General features: G+C 39.1%; 1 protein-coding gene across 14 annotated transcripts in view; it reads left to right on the forward strand.

The window, feature by feature from the left end:
* fbrsl1 (fibrosin-like 1) overlaps positions 1–24,619 on the forward strand; it is a 331,034-nt gene that overhangs the window by 64,658 nt on the left and 241,757 nt on the right. For 13 of the 14 annotated variants that reach the window (XM_058069507.2, XM_078789180.1, XM_078789182.1 and 10 more), the window contains exon 2: positions 20,628–20,852. In XM_058069507.2, the coding sequence (XP_057925490.2) occupies positions 20,628–20,852 (225 nt within the window). Of the gene's footprint in view, positions 1–14,849; positions 14,942–20,627; positions 20,853–24,619 lie in introns of those variants that run through there. The other variant, XM_058069512.2, reaches the window with a different exon arrangement.

Raw genomic sequence — 24,619 nt, forward strand, 5'->3', positions numbered from 1 at the left:
CAAAAAGCACCTAGTCTGACTCTAAATATTACATATGGAAAAGTGAGATCTATAGCCAATAGTGCTAAGTCTGATTTTATTTCATTTTGATTTGTGTGTTGACTCTCCTTCAGCCGGTCTTTTCAGGGTTAGCTGTATGGAATTGGAGTATGGAATTACTGGGATAGATTACTCTGGTGTATAATAATAATAATAATAGGACTAATGGGAATACAATGGGGTGTAACTTGGCTGAAAAACGGGAACACAAAACTCTGAGCCAGGTTTACAAGGCACTTTGAGTATTAAGCCAATGGATATGAAGGGAGTGGGGAAGAGGACTTTTGGTGTTATTATGAAATTTAGGGGACACAATGGTGTGGACCCCCATAGATTCAGTCAAGATATAGTGTGATTCACCTCAGTTGATGTTCTTTGAGTTTGTGTGTGTGTGTTAATGTGGGTGGGGGGGTGGGGGGGGGGTGTAACTATGAGTGTTTTATGTAGGCTGTAAATTTTTTTATTAAGTAAAGAAACACAAATACAGTTCAACTGTGGTCTGGGCTTGTTTTGGCAGGCCCTGACACACGGAGGCTTGGAGTTTTTACTGTGAATATGTAAACAGGACACATCTATCTATCTATCTATCTATCTATCTATCTATCTATCTGTCTATCTGTCTATCTGTCTATCGGTCTATCGGTCTATCGGTCTATCTGTCTATCTGTCTATCTGTCTATCTGTCTATCGGTCTATCGGTCTATCGGTCTATCGGTCTATCGGTCTATCCGTCTATCCGTCTATCCGTCTATCCGTCTATCCGTCTATCCGTCTATCCGTCTATCCGTCTATCTGTCTATCCAAAGAGGACACATCTATGTATCTATCTATCCGTCTATCTGTCTATCCGTCTATCCGTCTTTCCGTCTATCCGTCTATCCAAACAGGACACATCTATCTATGTATCTATCTATCTATCTATCTATCTATCTATCTATCTATCTATCTATCTATCTATCTATCTATCTATCTATCTATCTATCTATCTATCTATCTGTCTATCTGTCTATCTGTCTATCTGTCTATCTGTCTATCTGTCTATCTGTCTGTCTGTCTGTCTGTCTGTCTGTCTGTCTGTCTGTCTGTCTGTCTGTCTGTCTGTCTGTCCGTCTGTCCGTCTGTCCGTCTGTCCGTCTGTCCGTCTGTCCGTCTGTCCGTCCGTCCGTCCGTCCGTCCGTCCGTCCGTCCGTCCGTCCGTCCGTCCGTCCGTCCGTCCGTCCGTCCGTCCGTCCGTCCGTCCGTCCGTCCGTCCGTCCGTCCGTCCGTCCGTCCGTCCGTCCGTCCGTCCGTCCGTCCATCCGTCTGTCCATCTGTCCGTCCGTCCATCTGTCCGTCCGCCCATCCGTCCATCTATTGTTGCTCTACAATGATCTATCAGCCATTGTCCTGTGCAGTGATGGACGAGAGTGCCTTGCTCACAGTCTTTGTTGTAATACATCCCAAACATTGTGGATTTGAGTAAATGTCACAGGTTAGGGAGGACAAGTGAAGTTCTTTCATACAAATATAATCCTTTGCACTGACGCACAATCATGCTGGAATGGGTCTCTTCCCAAACGTGTTAACGCAAAGTTGTTTTTGTCACCCCATCGGTTATTCAGTCACCCCCCCGTCACGTAAGCCATGATTCCTACTATTGTACATAATGTATTCTCATGTATCTCTCTTCCCTGCATTATGATTCATACGGGTGGTACATTATTTCTCTCAGTCAGTTGACTGAAATCCTCTTTCCCCTCTTGCTCCCTTGGAGTTGCCAGGAAGAGTCAGCTGTCAATTTCAGATTACAGCATCCTGTTGGGGAGAGGAGGTATTGTGTTTATCTGCAGTGACAGCTGGCTGCAGGCAGCAAGGGAAATAGATCTGTCACTGTGCCTTGTTTGTCGGTGATCTGGCATCTGATCACACATACCACCTTTAGTCGGGCTGACTCCTACAAACCTTCACACTCCCATGCTGCCTCCCCCCCACCCCATGCCTTGCTTTCTTCCCCACCCGAATGGTCAGAAAATATATTGAAATAATAGGCATTGTTTCCCATTCATTAATTTATTTGTGGCAGCCTATCATGAATACATTAGGACTGCCACAAATTGTTTTGGTGATAATTGTTTTTCTGATGGGTTGCACGGCGAACGAGTGGTTAGCGCGCAGGCCACACAGCTAGGAGACCTGAGTTCGATTCCACCTTCGGCCATCTCTGTGTGGAGTTTGCATGTTCTCCCCGTGCATGCATGGGTTTTCTCCGGTTTCCTCCCGCATTCCAAAAACATGCTAGGTTAATTAGCGACTCCAAATTGTCCATAGATTGTTGGTCCATAGGTCCATGGTTGTTTGTATACATATATGTGCCCTGTGATTGGCTGGCGACCAGTCCAGGGTGTACCCCATCTCTCAGTCAAAGACAGCTGGGATAGGCTCCAGCACCCCTGCAACCCTTGTGAGGATAATGAATGAATGAATGAATGAATGAATGAATGTTTGGCTGAATATAGCTTGTTGTTCCAGCCTCTCTACAGTAGATGGTGAATCTACCTTTTAATACACCTCATACACACCTGGAGAAAAAGAAGATGTAGCAGGCGGAATCAGTTTTGTCACTTCAAGATTATTTTTATGGTCTTATTGGACGCTTCTGGAGACTCACAGTCTTGCTTGTGACATAAAAATAAAATTAAAAAAAAAGATGTGAGAGAAGAATGTTCATTTGTGTTTATTTTGCTTTTCATGTTGCTAATGTTTGGTTTCCCACAGCATCCATAAACAATCTCTTAATTCAGTTATACAGCAGGTGGTCCAAATTCCCTATGTGCCTTCGGAGTAAGAGTTCAGGTACATACTATTCAGTCAGTTTTATTATTGTAATTACAGTCAAAACCTGTTTTACTTAAAAAGATCAATTTAATGTTTGTTTTTTGGCAGATCTCTGCAGTTTCTTGTCACAACTGAACATATTTAAACACCCTTGTCTCAGCTTTAGGGTCAAAAGCTATTTAGACACCGCAGTTGTCCAACATTTTTCCTGTTCACTGCTGCTCAGTGATTGCTTCACATGGACTGTACAATGGTGTCTGTGCTGCCTTTCGGTCTATTCAGCAAGATGAATCACAGTTTGCACCCACTCGTAATTTTCACAGGTGGGGAGTCTCTTGTAATAAATTGTTGTTCCTGCAACAAACCTGCTGCTCTATTTGGCAGGGCTGCATTGGGCTGCCCTAAAGATTTGATTCCTTCCTTTCTGTGTCATTATTTGGTGCTTGTCCATTTTGTTGCGATATAGGTTGATTTAGTTCAGTCCAAAGTGCCACAGTAAACGTACTCCTTCCTCTAGTGGGGTTTTGCAAAGGCCAAAACAGAGGAAACTCCTCTATTTGTAAACTCAAATGTTTGTTTGCTTCTAGCTGTTTCACGAAGCACTAGCCGTCTGTTTGCACTCTTGCTGCAGCGTTTGATGTGTGTCTCTACTTGTACAGCGTTGTGTTGACATTTGACCAGAGTGCCTCTGTAATCAGTTTTTCTCCTCCTGCTGCCTGTGAGCAAGAGCTGTATAAACATGTCTTTCCTCCATGGGAGGGGGACACATCACTCCTCATTACGGGGAAGGCTGGGAGACTGGAGGCACACAGCTGTATGATCCTGAGTGGAAACAGACACACATATAGCATGTGAAACACAAACGTAGATAACAAGGGTCAAAGATATCAAACCGCATGCTTTTGAGCAGCAAATTGTTGTTGGGGAAAAAAAAAGTACACCACATATAAACAACATTAAATAGTTTTCACTAGGGATGAGCCGGATACCCTTTTATAAGGAGTATTTGCCAGAATACATTTCGACAATATCCGTAAAATGCTCATTATGTATTCACTCTTCATGATCTGTGATTGGCCAGTCACACACAGCGACCGCCTCCCTTTAGATGGATCACTCAGCTGCAGAGGGCTGAATGGTACCTCATTCACGTACACGGTGCAATTGGCAATTGGCACCTACCATGACTGGCTACAGCATTAGGTACACTTGCATAGTAGCACAAGAGCGGCATCAAGCATTCTGCATGTATAGCTGACATAAGCGTGTTAAAATATTACATCCCTCTCAATACGTTGCAGTATGCACATTGCAATCTTAAACTCGTTTGATAACTACACGATTCATTTCATAAGACAGCGGGCACGATCATGCATCAGTCACTGATACTTTTTTCATCTGCTTGCTTCGAGTGGTTCGGCTGGTGATATAAAGTCAGTTGGAGTCTCTGCAAGCATTCTGCATGTATAGCTGAGATAAGCGTGTTAAAATATAACATCCCTCTCAATACGTTGCAGTATGCACATTGCAATCTTAAACTCGTTTGATGACTACACGGTTCATTTCATAAAACAGCGGGCACGATCATGCATCAGTCACTGATACTTTTTTCATCTGCTTGCTTCGATTGGTTTGACTGGTGATATAAAGTCAGTTGGAGTCTCATCAATGAATGAAACTTTTTTTCCACCTTTCAATGTCCCATGTTTGATGTTCCCTGACAAAGTCTAAACAGGCAGTTTTGGGGCATTGAAGGAGACAAGGTCTGATGGTTATTACCCTGTGCTTGGCACCAGTAAGGGCTTTCATTTGGGACGAGGACCGGTCTATGTTTTGACGGACAGCCAAACAGATCCTCCAGCTCAGAGAAGGTGTATCTTTTTTGGGGTCTTGTCAAGACAACAAAAAAGTCAAATGACTTTTCCGTATTGCTCAGGATCCAGCCTCAGCAGCAATGGCACGCTGCGAGAAGTCGTGCTTATGCAGCTCAACAATCCGATCATGATCAAGAAGAGAAAGCTTCTTAGCTTCAGCCATCAGGAGGGCATGATCGTGTGAATGCCTGACTGAAAATTTGAATTTTGTGCAGATTTTTGGCTTTTATAGTCTGTGGTCTTGTGATCAAGTTAAAAACAAAATATTTCAGTTTATGTATTAAAATTACAAGTTTTTTTGTCTCACTCCGCTTTCAAAAAACTTATGAAGGTCGAAATGGGCAAAATGCATATTTTTTAACTGGTCTTAAGAATTTCATCAGGGCTGTATATGAATACAATATATATATAGACTTACCTGTGTTTAGATTTTAAAAATTCTGCTAAAATTCTGCTGTTCGGTAGCAGCAGAAAGAACACCAGCAAATACAAATAAACGGTGTAGACATTGAAAGTGTGAAAGAAAATACATTTCTGGGGATCACAATAGATAGAGCTGGAAATTTCATATTACAAATATACAACATAAGGTGGCCAGAAATATTTCAATATTGAACATAGCAAAATTTGTTCTCAATCAGAAATCACTCCACACTCTTTATTGCTCTCTGGTTCTACCATATCTTACTTATTGCGTGGAAATATGGGCTAATAACTACCTTGTCATGTAGAAACGATTTTACCAGCAAAACCTAATTTTTGTATTTACAAATGAACTAAAATGTGTATTCATATCCAAGCTAGTCATAATTAGTGTCTTCATCGAACAAAACTGCTGTCTAAAAAAAAATGTGTCAATCCACATAGGTATCATATAGTTATAGTACATTAATTACGAACGTAATTAAAAAGCAAAAGTGTATGAGAAAGGATTCCGTCTTAAAAAGTGTCCAATATGCTCAGTATTTTTCAATATCTATAGACAAAAGTGTCAGTGTGTGCATTCTGTTCTGGAGATGTTGTAAATGTTAATTGATGTATTCCCATAATATATGCAAATATGGATGATATGCAGACTTGCACATGTGCCTTACCAGCTGCTCATTTAATATAGTACAGCATGGAAAAGTGATCATTTGCTAATTTGAATTGGTAACTACTTCATGCAAATGATGCTTCTTTTCATTCTGAAAAATGAGTATCAAATGAGTTTCTGGGTTAATGTTTGAAAACAGAAATTACCTTAGTATAGTTACATTTTCAAAGCATTTTATGGGTTTGTTGATAACACATAATGACTTTTTTTTTTTTATTCAGTGAGTGATTTGATGCATTGTAGTTTTACGCTCATTCGAAGTGTTTCAGTGATATTTGTAATCGGACTTGAGGCATTTTAATAGCCTGCCATGGAGTGACCCTCCCTTAGTTTCTGTCAATCATCAGTTGTAATTATTTACATCTCTTGGGAGTGAGTTGCCAGGTGTTTGTATTGCCAGTATTGACTGCATAGAGATCTCTCTTTCTCTGTTCTTTGAAAGGGTCCCTGACATGATTTATCAGCTTTGCTTAAATATGCCATATAATATTTGTAATTATGTTCTCTACATTGTTCAATTCTTGAAAGTGAGTGGTCAATTACATTCATAATTCATAGTGGCAGCTGTGACAAAGTAGCTCTCGCTGTTCAGTCTCATTTCTGGAGGCTGACGCGATCGCAGTACTATCACTCAGCTACGCACATAGCGGCGTAAGAGACAAAAGATGTTTACTGTGATTATAGCGGAGATTTGAGCAAAGCGTCAATCAAAAAAGAGGACACAAACCTTCAGAGATGAAGTAGAGAACTTCCAGAACATAGACTTGCTTTCACGCGGCCCGCGGGACACTAGTTTGAGGCCCCCACCTTGATATGAAAGTTTAATGTTAGCGCGGCCCGCGCAAGTTTCATATGGATGCTGTATGGTATCATGTACCCAGAAAAAAATATTACGTTTGATTAATGTTCATGTTAAAGGTTAAATAACTGTTAATAGTTATCCTCCCTATCCGTGTGGAAGTGGTAAGTTTTTGGCTATTGAAGTTTAAAGGAAATAACTTGGAGGCTACCGTTTAGGTTGCTAGCTCTCTAGTTTGCGAGTTAGCCTGTGTCTCAAGGAGACCCAAGGGTGTCCCGAGGGTGGAATTGAACTCTGGTCTCCAAGCTGTGAGGTCTGTGCGCTAACCACTCGTCCACCATGCAGCCACTATGACTATCATTTGATCAAATTCACCATTCACTTTCAAAAACCGAACAATGTAGAACATAATCGCAAACAATATACAACATAGCAAAGTTGATAAGTCATGTCAGCGATCCTTTAACACCTTTCACGTGCCTTCCATCTTTCGCCTGTTGAAATGGCTCCATTCCAAGGCCCTTGGCTCACCGCTCACTCGTTTTTTTTTTTCTCTCTCTCTTCTGCTTTTACGGCTCCTACTGTACCTGTTAAACGCAAAATTAAAGTGAACTCGGTAGGGTGTAATTATGATGCTAAGCTGTTATATCCAGACTTAAACACAACACTCAGTCTCTTTGCTCTCATGTTTGCTGTAGCTTGGAGGTAATTGTCTTTCTGTCAGCCTCTGCTTGATGACTTGCCGGAGTAATTGCTTTACAGTTTGACCTCTATTTTTTTAAACAAGTGTTGTGGTCAAGGATGTTCACTGGATAGCTGACATTTCAAAGGATGACTCTTGTATTCTTTTTTTTTTGTTTGTGTTTTCTAGACATGAGAAAAATAGCCTCTTTGAATGGCATTAAAATCACTGATGCATTTTCTTTTTTCTTTATCTTTTTTTTATCATCAGTGACCCACTGGGTCTTACACCCGGAGGTAAGATCGACTAACAAAGTTGCCCTCACCAAATATAATGACATCACCGCCATTTATACCAGGGGTCTCAAACACGCGGCCCGCGGGACAACTGTGGCCCGCAGGACACTAGTTTGAGGCCCCCGCCTTCATATGAAAGTTTAATGTTAGTGCGGCCCGCGCAAGTTTGATATGGATACTGTATGGTATCATGTACCCAGAAACAAATATTACGTTTGATTAATGTTCATGTTAAAGGTTAAATAACTGTTAATAGTTATCCTCCCTATCCGTGTGGAAGTGGTACGTTTTTGGCTATTTAAGTTTAAATTAAATAACTTGAAGGCTACCGTTTAGGTTGCTAGCTCTCTAGTTTGCGAGTTAGCATGTGTCTCAAGACCCTGCAGTTGTTGCAATATGTTGTAAATAAAAAAAGTATAAATGTGACTATAGTCGTGTTTTGTCATGTCTACAGGGCTCTAATAATGCTTTGTTCATTTTAATCTGAAAAAAAACAATTTGTGTACCCATCAACTATATGTGGTTTCTTAAGTTTTTTGTTATTTGCCGTTTTATTATTATTATTATATTTATTTATTTATTACTGATTGATTGATTTTCTTTATTCTTGATTTGTTTATTTATTTTTCATCTTATTTTGTGCAGAAAAAAAAAATTAAGATATTTGAGAACAGTGGAATGTTTTATCAGAGCTTTTATTGTAGAAAATCGGAACCAAAGCACCAAAAAAGTTTGTATATTTTTCTGTTTTTAATAAATGCGTTTTTTTTTTTTTTAAACTGGATGCGGCCTAGCCTCGCCCAGACCCTAGCTCCAGTGGCCCCCAGGTAAATTGAGTTTGAGACCCCTGATCTATACCTTTGTCAGTCTTTTCTGCAAAAAGACTAAATTTGTCGCTTTTTACTAAAAAAAAAATATAAATAAATATCTTGAGGCATCAAACTACACTAAAACTAACAATGTTGTTCAAATGGCAGCACTGATTCTTCCGACATCATTCCTTGGCAGACCGGGTGCGTCTGATGTTTTAATAAGTGAAATTACGAACAGGTGGCACCAACATATCTATTTGTGGTGAGCTGCAGCAAATAAATAAATGTATGTGAAACACTGCACTTGTACAACTCGGCAAACAATATACTGAGGAGATGGCAGGGAATTACCTGACAATTCAGAAAGGAATACACGTGTGAAGGAGTGTGCAGCTTGTACAGTGGATGTGTGGCTGTGTACGTAGCCTTGTGTTTGGTTGCACCGAGGGAGAAAGCTGCCCGATGTGTGTGCATGTGTTTTTCAGTGCGCATTGTGTGGGAAGGAACAAGGCATTTGGTTGTTCGTGTGGAAGGGCGCATGTAGTGAGAGGGCAATTAAATTAAGCGGAAGTGCACAGTTAGCTCAAGCAGTGAATTAGAAACACAGCATTTCTGACCACACAAAAGGATAGAATGAATACAAATAAGTGTTTTAGTGGAAATATCACTTTAAATTGGTGTCTAATTACACAGCAGTATTAATGTTCAAGATGGTATTTTTTGAGTGGCTGCTTGTTTCTTCACATCATCCTACGTTTTGGAAATTCACACATGAAAAAAAAAAAAAAACATCTGACTAGATATAGAGACTCCCGTTCATCGAGTCTTCAACTCTCAACTTCGGCAGGGCTTCGCCTGCCATGGAGTACGACTTTCAGTCAGGCTTGAAGAGGTTCTGGCAAACCATCCGATGCCTCAAAAAGGGGAAGCAGTGCCCAGTCCACACTGTTTTGGTCCATGTTGTAGACCTTTCCAAAAACTATTTGCTGTCACTCAACTCTAACTGGAATTCCTCAGCTCTGTCAATAGCCACGTTTACATGAGGAGTTTTTCTCTTTCCGAAAGCAATGGTATACATGGAAAGGAATATTCCAATCGCGTGTTTACATGCGTCGCTATAATCAACCAGAATAGTCAATGGGGAATGTGCAGTAAAGCGTAAACACCAACATCACGTGATACCGACTTCCTCGACTTTTTCTTTCACTTGTTGGAATAACCAGTTGCCAGTTTTTCCTTCGTCCAGTCTTGAAATTTAATTTGAATCAAAAACAAACTTTCCTTAGCAGTCCAGTGCCGATTGCTCGCCTCCATTTTTTTAAATGGAAGAACGTCTGGAGCTGCGTGTTACGTCATATCTCAGCATTCGCTGAAAGAACGCACCCGGGAACAGGAAAAGATAAAGTTCAATCTTGCTAATATTTTATAATTAAGCTCGGCACATGTTTTATATAGATATGTATTTTCTTTTTGAATAAAAGTGGACTTGTGAATGGCGTATAGAAGGGTTTAGATTCTGTTCCACAGATGGCGCTAATGCACACCAAAGCTGCTTGCCAACCGCCAATAAACAACAGAAGAAGAAAAACACCACGAAGAAGAACGCAGTCTGACAACTTTCGGATTCAATCGGATTGGGGAAAGGAATATTCCACCCCTGGGAATCCCATTATATATTCATTCGGATTGGCACTTTTCTTTGGGAATGTTAGATTCTTCCCGTTTGAGCAAATAACCCGAATGGAATCGGAATATTTGGGTCCATGTAAACGTGGTTACAAAAATATATATATATTTTGACAAGTGTGCACTTTGCAAGAGGCGTTCCTGCTTTCCCATTACTTTCATGAGATGTAACAGCCTGTTCACTTATATATGTTGGACTCATTTGTTAATGCTGATTTATAGGAATGTATGTGTTAATATTTAATAGCTGTTACCAAGGCAACACTTCCTCTTCCTGGGGTGTGTGTGGTGAAACCTGTGGAATGACACCCTGTTGTATTTTAAGCTGCAGTGTGTGGGCCGAGGAGCACACAGGGGGGGCTCTTGTGACAAGGAGCGGCAGGTTCACAGGACATATATTGGTCATCATCCTTCTTCTCACATTGGACTGCCTGGATGGTTAAGAGTGTGTACAAGAGCCTCGAAAAATGTGAAAATGGATGTGTACAACGTATTGGTATCTGCATGCATTTACATTACATTTGATTTCATTGTATTACCGTGGATTCCTTATATGATCATAAATCACATCTACTTTGTCTTTGCAGCAGCTTATTTAGAGCAGGCTTTTCTCATTAAAAAAAAGAAAATATATCACCCAGTGCCTGTTCAAACAGTATTTAGCTTTCTTAACTCAGCTGCTTCGCTTGCTGTACGTAAACCTGCAAAACAGCGGCATGCACGACGTAATGTGCTGTTTGTTTGGCTATTTAAACGGGACCTATTATGCTTTTTTCACTTTTCTGACCTATTAGAATGTTGTACTCTCGTATTAAACGATGCCACAGTTTCAGATAATGAGGTTTCTGCATTTGAAAGTGAGCCCTGAAAGAAGTTTGGGATGGCTCAAAACGCTCAGTTTCAAAAGGCGTGGTAAAACTGCCCCTTTGTGATGTCACAGAGGTGAGCTTCCTTATATGGTTCATAGTTAGGAAGCACTTTGGGAGTGTGACCAATCACGGCATGGGCATTCCCAGAGGCGGGCCGTGGGTGGAAAAAAATTAAAACAGACCGTTTTGGCAGGAAGCACATCACAGGAAAGACAGCTGGAATAGGTGCAGGTGAATAGATGAATAGATTCCGGAAGATCTAAAACAAATCGTTTTCTGTGTGGGTTATTGTGCGTAGCTGCTCTATAGGAGACCTCAACTATATGAGGAAAGCAGGAAGTGAACAGTTACTGATTGTAAAAGTACCAGATGGAGTGGTAGGATTTAATAAGCTTTGCTTCTTCCTACTCCTTTTGGACATGTGGAACTGTGAACTGATTATGTGATGCATTCAATTGCAATCTGATGCATGTTCAAATGAAATAAAACCATTACCATTACAACTCAATACAAAGGTCTCCGTGTGGAGCATAATACTAATATGCTCCACATACATACATAATACATTTTAACTTTAAGTAAAAATGTGCTAACACAATTTTGTCATTGGCTCAGTTGCATAGCAAAATGGCACAAAATAAATTGTTGTGTGTATTTCAGTTACAGTTCAGATTGAATTTTATTTTGTGCGCTGACAACACAGGAGCCCCGTGATTGGCTGGGGACCAGTTCAGTGTGTACCCCGCCTCTTGCCGGAAGACAGCTGGGATAGGCTCCAGTATGCGGATAAGCGGCATAGAAAATAGACGGATGGACAACATGGGAGCAGTGTGTCATTGTGCATCAGTATTATGCATCGTGCTACTGCTGTACAAATTCAAGGCTTGTCAGCCCTTGAGGGCTCCCAATTGGGCAGTGGCCCCAAGCAGTCGGGGTCTTTAAACAATGTGAGAAAGCCCACATGATGATGACATGGCTTATAACATGAGTTAGATGGAAGCACATCTTTGCATGTCTTTTAAGGCTACGCTGCAAACACATTTTTTCCTTGTTTGACATGACGGGGAAGTCAAAATAAATCAGCCAAGATATCATTCAAAGTATTGTGGAGCTCCACAAGTCTGGTTCATCTTTGGGTGCAATTTACAGATGTTCACCTGTTCATCATGGTATCTGACCCTATCAGATAGTTATTAATCTGTGTGGCCTACAATATGTAGTTCAGGAACAATAAATAATTCAAATATCATATATTCACTTTGAGGTTGAATTTAGGTCCGGTTAGGTTGTTGATGTGTAGGCAGGATTTGTGGATATGCTGGAGGTGTAAAACTGCATGGGTGGATTCTGTGAGTCAGACTGAGTCATTCCTTGCACAAATCTTGTCAACAAATTATCGGTAAAGATTTATGAATAGCAACAGAGGGAAGACATTTGAATGAAGACATTAATTTTTTTTAAATATAAAAAAAAACATTTTTAACATGAAGGTAGAGTTTGCTTCTATTTAGAGTTTTACATTTATTTATTATTGTTGTTCTCACATAATCCTAACTACAAATGAATGAATGAATGAATACTAATGCCCACTATTGTCATAATAATAATTAAAAAAATCCTAATGGTCTGTTTAGTTTTAACACCTTACATATTTTCTTCATTCCTCCTGTGTCATTATGCCTTGCGGATACAATATCAATAAAAAGTGTGTCCACTCACAAAGACCCTTAACCATGAAGTCAAATGAACAGGAAAATACACCACATTGATTAACAAAAAGTGAATAGAATGCGCTTCATTTAATCGGCTTGCGAGCCAATTATGCAACATTGATCACAGCAGAAATGTGTGCTTTCTCTCGTTCACAGCCTGATAAGCCTTTTGACACACAATACGCTCCTTTCTATCGTCAGCGTAGCCCACTGATTATACGCTTTGAGTGATACAGTGGGGAGGGGTAATGAGTGTCTTAATCAAAGGGTTGTTTGATGCACCTGACAGCAGCATCCGATCATAGAGAAGTGTGTTTCTCTGCATGATGACATCAATCCCTTCTAAACCTTGACAAGTCCCTGAGTTATTTGACATTCAGCACAAGAGTCGCAGCAACGTGTACGCAATCAGACTGACAGACGAGCAATAAATCTATGATGTACCATAGTCGGCAGCAATGGAATGCAAAATGAACCGTTGGTATTTATCCAGTATACATTGTTGCTGTGTTTGTGTCAAACTGTTTCTATTGGAAAGAAAAAAAAAAACACACTGAAAGCCGATTGATAGTTATTGTACTGTACAGGACAGGGTTCAGCAACCAGCCTAGGTTCATGGCCAAGGCCAAGGATCTTGGGATCTTGGGATCAAAAAGGTTGGTGACCACTGATATCGGAGTGAAACACGGTCTGCTGGACATAATTTGGTTTCAGATAAAAAGCTTCAAAGTTGTAAAGACCAAATATCCATTCTTGCTCATCATCCACCAGACAATGAGGATGCTTTTCAGAATTTGTATGTAGATAGAAAACCTGTACAGTATTTACAAGGAAACTTGTTTAGCACCATCACTCGGTTCCAGAAGGTCAGACAAAACCCGAAACATACGCTAACTGAATAATTTTCCCCAAAATAAATCATGCAAATCCAATTTATCTGTTCCGGACAAACAAACTTAACTTAAGTGCAAAAGAAAAATAGTAGTAGGTCAAAGTAAATCAAGTATTTGGTAATGGTAATGGTTTCATTTCATTTGAACATGCATCAGATTACAATTGAATGCATCACATAATCAGTTCACAGTTCCACATGTCCAAAAGGAGTAGGAAGAAGCAAAGCTTATTAAATCCTACCACTATATCTGGTACTTTTACAATCAGTTTAATTTATTTTTATTTTTATTTTTATTTTTATTTTTATTTTTATTTTTATTTTTATTTTTATTTTTATTTTTATTTTTAGTTTTAGTTTTAGTTTTAGTTTTAGTTTTAGTTTTATTTAATTGTCCATAAGTATGAATGTGAGTGCGAATGGTTGTTTGTCTATATGTGCCCTGTGATTGGCTGGCCACCAGTCCAGGGTGTACCCCGCCTCTCGCCCGAAGACAGCTGGGATAGGCTCCAGCACACCCGCGACCCTTGTGAGAATAAGCGGTAGAAAATTAATGAATGAATGTTTTTTGAATGTGAACCTATTGTCTCTCTTTTTTCCGTTGACAACTAATATTTTGCTTATTTCGAAACTTACCTCAGCTCTACTGCTGATGACTAAATAACGAAAAAAAAAAAATTCAAATCCACCTTAGTTCTGGCAACACCACATATTTGCACATAATTTTGATTTGGATTTTATGCACTCATTTCATCTTCTTTCACTCAGAAAGCTCTCATTTGCTGTTGCCTGGGCAACATGATTAGGTCAAACTAGTTGAGAGGTTTTTTTTGTCCATTCACCTCATCTTCACTTTCTCATGTCTTTTTTATTTGAATCGTAACCCACTTGCTCTATACATTTGTATCCCTGTCACAAGTGCATCCCTGTATATATTGATGGATACATGGATTTTGTCATCTGTAATTACCTGCAATGTGGTGTTGCTGCATTTACCTGTTCGAGGTAACATCAAGCCATATATTTAAATACTGGAAATGGCTCTTGTTTTATATACAGCTAAGAGACCCGAGTTCGATCCCACCTTCCCACCATTTAACTGGTTCATAATTGCTAAATAAATGTTATAATGTTTAGTAAAACTGGTTAAAAAGCAATCATAAAAAACAATAGATCAAAGTGAGATATCTTTTCCAAAAACAATCGTTTCAGAGACAGTTGGAGTGAGTACTCTTCTCGCGATTAGACAATCTTTGACGTTTTTTCTTCTCTCCGTGACAAGCTAGCAACAGTACGAATGCAGCTTGAAAAGCTCATAAACAAGCTGTGTTTGTTCTAGAACGTTTGCGCCGTGGGAAACTTTCATCTTTGTGAGTATGTGTGTAAAAAGCACCTGAAATAGCGATCTCAAATGTCCCTGAATTCTTATTTTGAATGTGTTTGTAAACTTGGTGTGCTGTAGCAGTTAGCTATCTTGTGTTTTGGCTAGCTACTTGTGTTTAGCATTCTCTGTATGTTACAGTTAGCACGTACACATGAACGGCAAAGAAAGCTTGAGTGAAGCAAGAAAGGTAAGCCTTGTGGACTTAGTTTTCTTGATAGGTTGGCTGTCTGGCAGCATACAGTCATGTATTGTGGGGACAGCACACTCCTCTTTGATTAAAACCCGACTTGCAGTTCTTATAGTATAGACCCCTTGTACGCATGCTACTATGCTTGTTGTCACTTAAAGGTTCACGAATTAATAGCTAGTAATCATAACCCAAAATGAAGTGTTAGCTAAGTATTAAGTTGTTGTGGTGTGGCAGGAGCATCACTTTTTATTTGAACATGTCTTTTCAGTCTGCGTCATAGAATAAAATCTGGAGGAAACTGAGCTGCAGACCAGATGGGGAAATGCATGGCGCTGCATCACAGAAAAAAATATGGACAACAAACAAACAAAAAAGACATTTAGAGTCAGAATGTGAGCAGGTTACTGGAACCTAAATACATGCAAGTAAATTATTGATTTGACTCGAATTGCATCTCTTTGTTTAATTATCACTTTCTTAATGTTTGTATTTGTTGTGTATTTATTAAATGTTGGCTAACCCACTGTTATTAAAATGTTGTTTTTTTCATTCTACTAATTGGTATCATGACACGTGGCACAAGGAAAACATTTCAATATTTTCATGTGCTTTGGCTTTTATCATCAGATCAGCATCCCACCCTGGTGATCAGGCAACAATGGCAGTTTAACAGGTTAGTCGCCAGCATACCAGCATCCAAACACTATACAGTGTGTTGGTTTGGTGGTCTTATGCTGGTCTCCAGACCATACCAGCACGAAAATACAACATATGCTGGTAGCTGGAATATGCTGTTTTTTCAGCAGAGAGAGCAGCCATTACATGCTAACACTTTGTCACGTTATGTCTTTTCTGGCAGTCAGAACTGGGTTGCCAAAAGTCGTTAGCTGCCATGTTAGCATTGATTGGTGCCATACGACTGCACCTTTGTCAGTCGACATATTACTCACACTCACTCAATTTGGAGATGTGGTTCAAAATGAGGCAAGAGTGGAGGATAAGTGGTATAACCTGTTTATTCTCCACTGGACAAGCAACAACCACTTAACAATGTCAGAGTTGCTAACGTAACATGACAATTTATTTTTACTTTTTGTTGTGACCTTCTTGAGCCACTTGATTGTATTGACTTTTTTTGTTTTTTTCCTGAAAATATTTATGTTGTGACTTGAGTTGCTGAATTAGCCACAGTAGACTGCTTTGAGAACAGCATTTATTTATTATTTATTTTAAAATAATTATTTTTTTTAAATACGTATTAAATACATGTGTTCCACTTTCATACATATTTTAATTGTTTTTAATTGTATGGTTTAAAAATACTTTTTTAACCTTTTTTTTAAAGTAACACATTTAAAAGCTGTAATCATAATAACATGAAAAAGTCAATTTGTGATATTTTTTCACAATCTTGTACTGGGCCATGCCTAGCTTGGCAGTAGGGATGCTTTTCTTGGATTCCAAACCCGTTGAGTCGAGTTGGTGCCAAAAAGCTCAACGTTAGTCTCATTTGACCACATCACATTTTTAGTCATTCTGGTCAAACTTCCAAACTGGCCTTGTACATGTGCCCTCTTGAGCAGGAGGGACCTTGCAGACACTGCAGCATCTCAAGCCATCACAGGAAAGTCTTTTTTTTTTGTGTGGCTGTGCTTACAGCTTCATTAAGATCCACCACTTCCTCCCTTGTAATTCTGGGCTGGTCCTTCACCTTTCTCATAATCATCATTACCCCACAAGGTGAGAACTTGTGTTTCATGGGCACATAACCAATATGGAGGTTGGAATGCTTGCTGGTTGGAGCAGATACTTCAAATACAAATTAACCTATATGTTGTGTTATTTCAAGGGGGATTTAAATTGTATATTCTGTTTTGCTGTTGTTACAATGAACCTACCATAAAAGTTATTGACTTTTCTTCCGTAATTATGATGATGATGAGGTAAATCTGGAACCATTAGTGTATAAAAATGACAATGAATTTGGCTTACTATTGCGTGTCACATTTTCCTAGGAAAAATAATTGCCTGTGCTACAGCTGTGCTCCAAACCTACGTATATGAATGAATAATATAGGTCATTAAATGTTGGGCTAAGGTATAGACCAGGGGTTAAATCGTTTAAGTAGCTTTTCACATTCAGTGATCCAGGCATCACCCATTGTGCTAAACAATCACAAGTCAACAAATATATGACCTTGGGAAGTAAAAGTTTAATAGTCAATGTTTTGCCATTCATAGATCATATTGTGTGTCTTATTCAGTAAAAACACAGTGAAATTACATTTGTTTTTTTGATGTGGTCTGATGTTTTAAAGTTCTCACTTTTACAGGTGAAACAGAACTAATAATCCACAATCCACAATTAGAAGCGTAAAATAGTGTGTGTGTATCAAATATGCAGTCTGTCTCCCCGGCCAATTTTGTGTCCACCCCTGTATTGACTGTGATGGTTACAAGTTTGCTCCTTATAGCTCTCTACTTATTACTTTGATTTTACAAAAGACTCCATAAAAGCCAAGTTACATTAGTGGCATTTTGAGTGATTTCTAAAGTGCTGGTCTGACATTGAAGAATAACGTCAGCACTCTGCAAAAGATGAGCAGGCGAAGAAGCATGTTGAATATCTGTGTAGAAATAATTTACGTAGAATTACTTACAATTACTGTAATACTGCAGCTTTTGCAATACACATATTCTAATCATACACTATGAGTGCATTCCCATTAGTACATGTAATAATCACATGCAATCGTTCCTATATACTGTAAATGCATGACCATGTTGATACAGAAATTACATGCTATCATGCAAATAAGATTAAGAATGTAATGTTATTTTGTATGTAGTCCTGTCACGACAACAAACTTCGTTGGTCGATAAATGCGCTATTATTTATCGAGGAGTTATCAAGTTTGAAATAGTTATCATTAAGATTATAATTCAAAGACAATTGTGTCATGTCATCATTGTGTCATGTCACATTTGAGCCACTTGATGGTACTCAAGTGTAGTGTACCAGCTCAAACACCATTCCAAGGCATGGTGTCAAAACAACTACACACACATCAACCCAACAGACAAGACACTACCAACGTATAATGCAGAATATCAACCAACTGCTATGTATATGGGGCTGCATGGTGGACGACTGGTTAGCGCGCGGGCCTCACAGCTAGTTCAGAAGTAGTCTGGAAGTCCACGGGATGTGTCATAACTACGGAAACATGTGATGTATATTGTTGTAGCCTTGTAGCTGTGTCATTGTCTGCATGTAATCAGCAACTGACTGTCCAGCTTTAGCATGTCCTGGCAGGATTTTAAACCAGAACTGGAATGGTCTGAGGAAACCATTCATTAACAGCTCTTGGGCAGTCAATGGATGGGCCAGAATCGGGAATTCGGGAGGATTGTTATTGTCATTTTGAACTCTTGGGACTGCTTAATTTCTGTGACCTCCGTTCAGGCTTGAGTGGGTATGTGTGGTCAAAAGCTGTGTGCTTTTTCACAATGCCTCTTTTTTTATGAGTGCCACGGTCTATGAGCATATGAGACAAACTGGTTTTGTGCTTCCAGAGGGAAGCATGAACATAAATGAGTCTGTCTATTCTGGGTTGAAAGCTCCACTTTGGCTGTCTGTTTTTTTTTTCTTCTTAGAGAACACCTTCAATATTTATTTTTCTCTTGTCTGACTTGTCTCTCTGTACTCTCCTTTTGTATGTCTCACTTGTTTATCTATTCTTTCCCTATATCTTTCACTTGATTCTCTCTTTTTTTTCACCGTACATCTCACTAATCTCTTTGGCATATCTTTCTACATACGTATATCTCTAATGCAGTTCTCTCAGCTATACCCAAATCTCCAACTTTTCTCTCTAGGGTCTCGTCTAGGGCTGCAACTAATAGTTATTTTAATAACTGTTTAGTCACTTGATTATTATTTTTTGATTAATCGATGAATCAGACTTAAAAAAAACACATTTTAAATTTTCACCTCTTAACAACAATCAGCTGGTCTGGTCTGGGGGGGGTATACATATATAGCTATATTGTAGTTTTACTGTTTTATCATTTTTTTTACGCATGGTAATAGTGGTAATATGGTGATGGTATGTATGCATTTTTTTATGCACAAGTGGATAAATGCCATACTTTGCATGGCAACAGATTTGTGCATGTTACTGGAATGCAGTTGGTCATTGGATTTAAAGTCTAAAAAAAGACATGCAGATCAAAATAGAAATACCATGCCAAAACTCAAAGATGCTGTCTTGCCTTGTTTACGTACTGCATGGGGAACGCTAACCAACGACATCTGAGTCCAGACTTGGCCCACAATCTGACAGTTAGTGACCTGTGTTCTCAGGGGCACGGGGAGTGATGTTGAAAGCCCCCCCCCCCTTTCCCCAATATAATTGTAGGAGGGGAAAAAAAAAACACACATTAGCTGTGGCTTCACAATCTCAGCAAGTGTCAGTGAAGACTTGGAAGTTCTCAATATGATGTAGTGCAGTTCAGCTTTACACATCACTGCCGCTTAGATGGAGCTTCAACACCAATCAGTACTGACAATACAGCAAGGGGGGAGAGTGTGAGGAAATGGACAAAAGAAAACTATTGTGTAAGACACCAGACTGTTACAAATAGTGTTTGAATTCCAATAAACAAACACTAGTTCCAAGCAGGCCGTGACTGAAGCGTGAAAGGAATGATTAGTGAGGGGAAATGGCTTGGTCACAGTCTTAAGTGTGGAGAGAGTGTATATTCTGCACTGTGTGTCAAAACTGCCGTTCAGTTTATATCATAAGCTCATTACATCACAGTCTTAAAGTGATTACGGCTCCAGTAAGGCATTGTTCTGCTGTTGACAGGATTAAAGATGACTTTAGAGAGAGACTGATTATGGTTGCTGTCTGCTAAGTCTTTGCTTGCTGTATAGAAACGGAAAGGGATCTTTTCCATCTGCCTTTTGTCAGTATCAATTCCATGGATTTGGTTCCTTTGTACACCTGTTCAGTCAAATGGCCTCCAATTCAATATGCCCATTATATATTTTTTTTCCTTTAAGAATATATTGAGAAAGGCACTTTCCCGTTTGAACCATGGAAAATGTCTGTCTGGCTAGGTTGGTTAGGAAAAAACATGCCCTGCAGAGTCAAATCTTTCCACTGGTCATTAATCCACATTAAAAAGTGAATGCCAAGTGCCATACACCGCTACTCCATCTGGTGGATCATTCACTGACCCACTTGGCTGCAATGCAAGTGGGTTGTAATGACACAAAGTGAAGCTAAATTCCTTGATCTGAGACTTAGCCCACCCACAAATGTTGATTGAGTTCATAAAATGATTATCAGAGCTACAATATATCATTCTGACGTTTGTGTACGCAATCCAAACATCTCTATTTTAAAAGGTGCTTAAAGTGTTCCATGAAGAGATGTCATCACCTCATAATCACAAATGTCTCTTTTTTTTGCAGAAGAAAACAGGCCTTCTAAAGACACAGGAGAAGAAAGAACGGTGGAAGGAGAAAAATGTTGTGAAACGGCCAAAGACGGAAGATGAGGTGGTGGAGAAGGAAGAGGAGAATGTTGAGCCTGTGATAGATCCACTGGAGAATGGATTCTTTCATCATGCCCAGAGAGAGCAAGAGAGGATGAACGAGAGGCTGCTCAAGAAAACATATTCCAAGAAGAACAAAATGGTCAGTGTCGTCCTTACTGATGTAATTATTGATTATTTAACAAACTTCTCAACAGCATGTGGACATTTTGTTGTGAACAAAAACCGACATTCTTTCAGGCCAACCGGTGCACCATGCGGCAAGGATTGTTGGGTAACTCCTTTAACAAATGTGTTAACATATTATACATACCCACACATCTGAATACTGTATGGAGTACTCATTATATTTGTCTTGCATTGGGCCAAATGTCAAAATCTGGAATCACACCCAGACACCCAGCCCCACCCGTCAATAACTTTGTTACAAAGGGTTTTGACTGGCTGTCAGATTTTGAGGGTATAGAAAATAGTGTATAGGACAGGGGTCTCAAACTAAATTTACCTGGGGGGCACTGGAGCTACGGTCTGGGCGAGGCTGGGCCGCATCAGGTTTTCAAAAAAAAAAAAAAAACGCATTTATTAAAAACAGAAAAATGAATAAACTTTGGTTTGGTTCCGATTTTCTACAAGAAAAGCTCTGATAAAACATTCCACTGTTCTCAAATATCTTCATTTTTATTTTTCTACACAAAATAAGATCAAGAATAAAAAAAATCAGTCAATCAGTAATAAATAAATATAATAATAATAAAACGGCAAATAATTAAAAATTAAGAAACCACATATAGTTGGTGGGTAGACAAATTATTTATTTCAGATTAAAATGAACAAAGCATTATTAGAGCCCTGTAGACATGACAAAACACGACTATAGTCACATTAATTCTCTTTTTATTTACAACATATTGCGCAACTGCAGGGTCTTGAGACACATGCTAACTTGCAAACTAGAGAGCTAGCGACCTAAACGGTAGCCTCCAAGTTATTTCCTTTAAACTTAAAAAGCCAAAGACTTACCACTTCCACACGGATAGGGAGGATAGCTATTAACAGTTATTTAACCTTTAGCATGAACATTAATCAAACGTAATAATTTTTTCTGGGTACATGATACCATACAGCATCCATATTAAACTTGCGCGGGCCGCACTAACATTAAACTTTCATATGAAGGCGGGGGCCTCAAACTAGTGTCCTGCGGGCACTGCGTGTTTGAGACCCCTGGTATAGGAGTAAAAATCAGCAGGTGTTGTTTTTTTGTATAGTCTTGCTAGTAGCTAGTATTGAAGATACATTTACATACATTTCCATGTAAATTAACGTAAACTAACATGATATATTTTCTCTAGTGCCAACAAGTTCTCATGCTGCTGTTTTTTTTCCATTTTATATCTCTATGTTTGCGTTTCGAAATATTTAATAGCTCCAGGAAATATGACATGGAAGGTGTTATTCTTTTCCTCCATGTTTACCTGTAGCATCCTGTCTGTTCATTTAGTCAAGAAAACGATGAAAAGTTGAACATGTTTAACTTTCTGGCATCTTGTCAAAGCCATTACATCCAAGAAAATGTAACATACATAAATTTTGCGTGGACGGTGACTCCGGATAATCGCCCGTTCGTCGTGCAGTTTCCATTGAAAATGATTGGACAAGAGGCGATGCCGCCTCCCATGTGTATGTTTATGGTGATTATTGAATAATCGGTCACATTTGGAGCATTTCCGTGAAGCGGTATGAAGTAATGACAAACCTTATATTAAATATACTTTGTATAGATTGGGATGAGCCTAATAGCTGAGTAGTCGGTTTGATATGAAGTCATTTTGGGGGAAATCCCTCATTTCTGCATAATCAATGAAATAAATGACTCAAATGTTTTATTATTGAAAGTATATTCATTACATACACATTTGCTTTTCAGTCACATAGTCTTTTAAGAAGTCAGTCACGACCAAATATGGTTACATATACATTTCAAAAGTGTGGTTTCAGTTATTTCAGTGTGGCATTATTATTATTATTATTTTAGTTTTTCTCTAGTGCATGTGAATGGATTAAGAGTTCTTATTTAATGAACATTTGTCATGCCTACGGGTGACTTTACCCTGACATCCCACTCTTGTCTTCCTTTATGATTACTGAAGTGTGTTTGTTTATGCAGAAAGAAGCATGCCAATATCCTCAGTTTTAAGCACCGCACTTGGCCCACAGACTCTGTTCCTGAGAGGTAGCCTGTTTATGTGTTAACAGCTTGTTTAAATGGGCAGATGTTTTTATGCTCCTGTCTGAGGCCAAAATCCACCTTGGTGCTGTTGAAGACGAGTAGAAATATAGCCAGGAAGACAAACTAAATAATGAGTGTATGTAGCCTGGAGGCCTCTTCCTCATAAAAATATCTCTCTTAGATTTCCTGCGGAGGTTAACAGAACTGCAAATGAGTTTGGCTGTGATATTTAGTTTGCTGAGAGACACTTAGCAATTATATATTTAGCTCACAGTTTTATCCACTGTGCGAGTCTGCAATGACTGAAGCAAATCTGCATTTCAAACAAGATAACAATTTTATTAAACACTTTATGCTGAACACTGCTTGTGCATCTGCTGCCTGTAAACCACAAGTGTATTCGAAGAATGCAATTCAGATATCTTTTAAATTGCTGAAAAGGCTGCAACTCTGCTCATTTTTATTTTACAACAGCTTCAAGGTTTACTGTGTCAGTGAATCAAAGTAATGAATTTCTCTGCAGCGCTTTGGAACAGTCAAAGGTGGCAGTTTGACATTGGTCTTACTTGACTGGCATATTTCTCTTGTGTAATACCATTCCCTTAATTCACTTACATTATATAATGTATATAACGTGTCTAATAAAGCACTGTTAGATATTTACAGATACCTTGGGAATCAAAAGCATATACCATTTGAACATGTCTTTAAGTTGAAGTGGTTGTTTTTTTCCTAGTGGCCGCAATATTCATTCATTTCATTCATTTTTTACTGCTTATCGTCACGGGGGTCGCGGGCGTGTTGGAGCCTATCCCAGGTGCAGCTAAAATCTAACCTTGCGTTCAGCATCCGATCAACATGTGCAATAAAAGTAATTAGTGTAACACATCGATTAGTCACACATCCTGGCAAAGATAGAAGCTATCAAGCTAAATGATGCCATCTCCTGTGCATTGTTGCAATGACAAGCTACACAGCCAGTTCCGTTATAATGTGTTTGTGAGTGAGGACAAACAGTGAGAGCGAGATGTTTAAAAAAAAAAAAAAAAGCAAAAAAAGTAGGTGCCGAATGTATCTGTTGAATTACAAATTCATTAGTCTTTTAGACTCCATGCTTTCACTAGCCACGTTTACATGAGGAGTTTTTCTCTTTCCGAATCGAATCTTTCCGAATGACCTTTCCGAAAGCAATGGTATACATGGAAAGGAATATTCCAATGGCGTGTCTACATGCGCCGCTATAATCAACCAGAATAGTCAATGGGGCATGCGCAGTAAAGCGTAAACACCAACATCACGTGATGCCGACTTCCTCGACTTTTTCTTTCACTTGTTGGAATAACTCCGTATTGCCAGTTTTTCTTTCGTCCAGTCTTGGAATTTAGTTTGAATCAAAAACAAACTTTCCTTAGCAGTCCAGTGCCGATTGCTCACCTCCATTTTTTAAAATCGAAGAACGTCTGGAGCTGCGTGTTACGTCATATCTCAGCATTCGCTGAAAGAACGCAAAGTCCAATCTTGCTAATATTTTAAGCTCGGCACATGTTTTATATAGATATGTATTTTCTTTTTGAATAAAAGTGGACTTGTGAATGGCGTATAGAAGGGTTTAGATTCTGTTCCACAGATGGCGCTAATGCACACGAAAGCTTGCCAACCGCCAATAAACAACAGAAGAA

This window comes from Doryrhamphus excisus, linkage group LG3 (assembly GCF_037039965.1).
Source record: "Doryrhamphus excisus strain RoL-2023G ecotype Guam linkage group LG3, RoL_Dexc_Guam_v1.1, whole genome shotgun sequence".
Lineage (NCBI taxonomy): Eukaryota > Metazoa > Chordata > Actinopteri > Syngnathiformes > Syngnathidae > Doryrhamphus > Doryrhamphus excisus.